Source organism: Phoenix dactylifera, unplaced genomic scaffold (genome assembly GCF_009389715.1).
Source record: "Phoenix dactylifera cultivar Barhee BC4 unplaced genomic scaffold, palm_55x_up_171113_PBpolish2nd_filt_p 000865F, whole genome shotgun sequence".
Lineage (NCBI taxonomy): Eukaryota > Viridiplantae > Streptophyta > Magnoliopsida > Arecales > Arecaceae > Phoenix > Phoenix dactylifera.
Genome location: NW_024068228.1, coordinates 105,867 through 110,887, shown reverse-complemented (window position 1 = coordinate 110,887; position 5,021 = coordinate 105,867). Strand labels below are relative to the sequence as shown.

Genomic DNA, 5,021 nt, shown 5'->3' with positions numbered 1-5,021 from the left:
GCACACGACGCCGAGCTGATGAGTCCCCTCTCCCTCTTTTCTTCTTTCTTTCCTTCTTTCCTTCTTTCTTTTCTTCCCGTTTTCTTTTCTTCTCTGTTTCCCCTCTCTTCTTTCGTGACCATAGAGGGGGGGCGACCCCATGCCGGGGCTCGGAGGGCCGGATTGAGGTCGGTCGGCGGCTCCCGTGGCGCCTGCAGCAGCCGCGGCCCGTGGTCGCCGACCCTCTCTCCTTCCCGTGGAGAAGAGAGACCTCGAGGGAGGAACAGCCCGCGGCCGGGACCAACGGCGCTGACGACGCTCGCGGCCGCACACGGGAGTCCCCTCTTCCCTCTCTCCTTTTTCTTGTGGGAGTCTCGCCACCACCTCTCGGCCGGCGGAGAGGTGGGGCTCGGCTGGGGCTGGCGGCCTTGAGGCCGCGTTGGTCGCCGGCACGGCAGACCCGGCGGCCCTTGGCTGCCCCTCTGCCCTAGGGCGGCAGCGGCCGGGGACTGTCACCCCGTAGGCCGAGTCCGGTTGGGCTCGGCCCGGGTGGCAGCCAGGCCTGGGCTTGGGTTTCCTTGGTCCGGCCCGCGGCCCGTGGGTCCGGCCTAGGGTTTTGTTGTTGTCTTCTCCTTGCCCGATCTTTCTCCTTGTGCTGGTGTGCTCCCCTCTGTTCCATGGATGGAACAGAGAGGAGAACACCCCCACCGAGGGGGTTCCTCCCCTCTTCTCTTGCTTTAGTCTACTGGCTGTGTGCTTACCTTGACTTGGCTGAGTGGAGTTGGGCAGTGACCCTTTCTCGGCAAGTTCCCTCCTTCCTCCCTTGGGGCTGCGGGGCACCTTCCACCTCCAGCTCCAGGATCTAGCTCTCTGGTACCGAATATCAGAGGGTTAGAAGCTTAAGAGGGTATATCCAAAATTAGGGTTAGCAGGGCTTAGGTCTATAAAAACTAAGCTTGTGATTTGACCCCAAGGAGAGGTGGCATCCTCTCCTTGCTCAGGGCTTCGGGAGCCACCAGCTACCCCCCCCCCCTCTTCAGGCCAGCTCGATGCCCAGCTGCCGAGGAGGAGGGAGGTGGCGGGCTCTGGTTGTGCATGCCTGTGGGGGTCTCTCCGTTGGCCATCTGTGATCCTGTCTTTTCAGCCCTCGGGAAAGATGGGAGCCTATTCTTTCTGGGCCTGCTAACCCTGCATCCTGGCCCAATACCCTCAAACTGGGCCCTACAGTATTGGGCCTAGTCTGTATTGGGCCCGGACATTACATCCTTCCCCCCTTAAATAAATTTCATCCTCGAAATTAGTCACACCTCAAGTGGACCGATGTAGCGAGGACTCATTTTGCCCTATCGCCCAAATCGGGCAACACCCTTGAAAAGAACATTTTCAGGTAGGCAAAGTTTCCCTCCAAAAATTCCAAGGCCCTTCTTCCTCTATCAGCCCATCTTTTCTGTCTGTCTTGGGCAGCCTGAAGCCTTTGCTTAATCAGGAGCCTTGGAGACTGGCCCCTCTCCTGGTGCGAGGTCGATAGCAAATTCGATCTCTCGGTCTGAGGGTAATCCCGGTAATTCCTCCAGAAAAACATCCGGATATTCTCTGACTACTGGAATATCCTCCAGTTTTGATCTCTTTCTGAGCATTCTTTACACAGGCCAGATAGGCCATACACCCCTTTTTCAGAGCCTTTCCAGCTTTCAAAGCGGAAATGAAGTGCAATGTGGGAGCACCCTGAAGGGGTATGTCGCCCTGAAAGAAAAAATTCTTGCTCCCCAGGTATCCGAAATACCACCCTCTTGTGGTAACAATCAATGTGGGCGTGATACTGTGACATCCAGTCCATGCCCAAGATAATATCAAAGTCTTGCATGTCAAGCTGTAAAAGATTTGTCTCTAATTCTTTTTCCCCTATCTGAATTATGCAATCTTTATATTTAGTGTCAACAATTGCGGTTTTCTGAAGGGGTGTAGCAACATGCCATGGTTCCACTAATTTCTCAGATGTGCTAAATAATTGCCTGAAAAAGCTAACTGACACGAAAGAATGCGTAGAACCAGAATCAAATAGAATGAGGGCAGGAACCGAGTTGACCAGAAGTGTACCTGTCACCACCTGATCGCTAGCACTGGCATCCTGTCGAGTCAGTGCGAAAACTCGAGGGTTACCCCTCGATCTCTGGTCCTCTGGTGCAGTGTGTCTGGGCTCGTCCTTCTCTCGACTCGGGCAGTCGCGGGCGATGTGTCCTGTCTGCCCGCAAGAGAAACAAGCTCCGGTCTTCCTTAAGCAGGGTCCGCTATGGTTCCTATCGCAGGTGGGGCAGCTTCTGTTCTGTTTCTTCTTGGGCTCCGACCCCTTGCTGCCCCCGGATCCACTACTCTGAGCTCCGGACGATCGGGTCCTCTTCATGTCTTCTCTCTCCCTCCCGGACCGTATCAGGTCAGCCTCAACCTTCAAGGCTCGGTCCAGTACATCCTTGTAGCTTGAGAACAGATGGGAGGATATTCGGGATCGAATCCCGTACCTCAATCCCTGTTCAAACCGGTTCACCTTACTTCTCTCCTCCTCCATGAACTGGGGGCAAAATCGTCCCAGCTCGTTGAATTTATTGGCATACTCCAGAACAGACATCCGGTCGGTCTGGGTCAGCGCCAAGAATTCATTCTGCTTAGACTGGTTGACTGAATCCGGAAAATATTGGTTGTAAAACAACCTCTTGAAGTCCCTCCATGTAAGTCCGTCAACGGCATAAGCCGTCTCCATGGCCGTCCACCAGTATTCGGCGTTTTCTGTCAGCATAGAGGCCGCCAGCCGGACCTTCACCTCATCAGGGAAAAGAAGAGCTCGGAACATCTTCTCTATTTTCCGGATCCATGCTTCTGCTGCCATAGGGTCAGGCCCACCCTCAAAGGTCGGAGGGTTTAGTCGGCGAAACCTCTCATAGCAGGTGCCTGCCGGTGGCATAGCGGCCAGCTGCATCATCTGTTGCTGTTGCAGCACTTGTGCCATAAGCTGATATACCCCGGCAAGGCCTGCTTGACCTGCTGCAGACCGTGGAGTATCCGGGGAAGCTGACCGCTCGCTGGGCTCTGGGGAGGGTGGTCTCCGGTCGTCGTCCATGTCTTCCTAATGATCGCCTAGCAGTCAAATTTTTTTTTTTTTTTAAGTGAGATTATGATAAACTAGCATATTATAACATTTTCTATGACGGTGACATTCTTAACTACCCCTTTCCTTAGGCATTTTATGGTTATTCTATTGTTTAACCTAAGGCTCTGATACCACTAGATGTCACGCCCCGGACCCGGATCCGTGACACGGCCGTGCTATTGCCGACTATCGCCCACAGTAGCACGCAGCCTCATACAGGGGTAACAGGTAGCCAAAAAGATTCAAACTTATATATATGTTAAAAGTTTTGCAGTACAACCTTGAAGTTTAAAACCAAAAATACAGAACTTCTATGCTATTCAAATGTACAAAAGTATATAAGCTTATCCAAAAATAACGAAGCTCTGTAACAAAATAAAAACATATCTGATGGCGATCACTGGTGAGGATCTGAAAGAAAACGAAGCATAAACAGATGTGAGCTACACGGCTCAGTAAGTAATCCTGCATAATCCTACCGGATCAATCAGTAGGCTAAACATGTAAATCAGGGTTTGAGAAGCTGACATGCATGTGTATCTAATAATCATCATGGCATAACATGTATGCAATTTAAACAAAGCAGTAGTGCAAATCACAAAAATTTTCATAAAATTATGCATATGAAACCGTGCCCCCGGCATGCCGTGGTCCTTTTTCTCTCGGATGCTACTGCGAAGTCAGACTCGACCACTGGCGGGGCCAGCTCAGTTACTATTCAGCCACTGGCGGGGCAGGCTCAGTTACTATTCAGCCACTGGCGGGGCAGGCTCAGTTACTATTCAGCCACTGGCGGGGCAGGCCCAATTACTATTCAGCCACTGGCGGGGCAGGCTCAGTTACTATTCAGCCACTGGCGGGGCAGCTCAGTTACTATTCAGCCACTGGCGGGGCAAGCTCAGTTACTATTCAGCCACTGGCGGCTCAGTCATTCTCAGTAGCATCTTTGAGCCCATTATAGTGCTTCTGGGCTAGCTAAGACTTTATAAACTTACATGCATGATTAAAATATCAGCATCATCATGTTGCATACATAGCCATAACTTCTGGGATCATGCAAGTTACTTATGCATTGTAACATATCATGCATGAAATATATATACTTAAAAAAAATGCTGAGGAAACATTAATAACATGACATGATCCATAACAGGATTAGAACAGGTTACTTACTCTCTTCACAAATCATGTATACAATTCAAATTGTATGAAAAACACTGGTTCATCTTATAAAACGTAATACAAGATCTACGATAAGATTAAGACAGATTACTTACATCAATTCGCTTTCCAAATTGCTCAAGTCCAGGTGACAAATCCTTAATCACCTAAAACAACATCATAGGATTTACATTATTCCCCATTTATTTATTATAAAATCTCTTAGTTCATCATACTATGAACTTACTTGCTTGGGTCCTATCCAAGGATTTAGCCCAAGTCCAATTTGAAGCCTTTAGGGTTCGATTTAAAACCAAATTGGGTCCACATGGGTTGATTGGGTTTTTAATTAAAGGATTGGGCCTTGTTTATAATTGGGTCCAACCTTTTCTAGCCAATTGGATCCTCTGATTTGGTCAATGTGGCTCATTTGGGCCTGAGTCAGGATTAGCCCAAGGTCAATTCGACCTTCTGTCAGTTGAATTGGGCTTGAATTGGGCCTAATTTACAATCAATTAGGTCTGCTGAGACCAACTCAGCTTAATTGGATTCGGACCCAATTTAATTTGGGCTTAATTCGGTTCAGATTTGACCCAATTTGCAGTTTGGGCTCGTCCAGACTTAGCCCAATCTGATTGGGCCCGGGTTCAGGTTCAATTGGCTAAACCAATTTCTTATTATTGAGCTTAACGGGTTTCGGACCCGAACCCCGATCCGTCCCGTTAGGCCGGACCCGTTA

At 49.8% G+C, this 5,021-nt stretch overlaps 1 protein-coding gene across 1 annotated transcript; it reads right to left on the bottom strand.

Annotated features, from left to right (window-relative positions):
* Positions 1-2,000: 2,000 nt before the first annotated feature.
* Positions 2,001-3,091, bottom strand: LOC113460987. Its single transcript, XM_039120720.1, has 2 exons — positions 2,496-3,091; positions 2,001-2,004 (listed from the first exon to the last, which is right to left on the bottom strand). Exons 1-2 carry the CDS (start codon positions 3,089-3,091, stop codon positions 2,001-2,003), a joined length of 600 nt encoding a protein of 199 aa, XP_038976648.1.
* Positions 3,092-5,021: the final 1,930 nt, after the last annotated feature.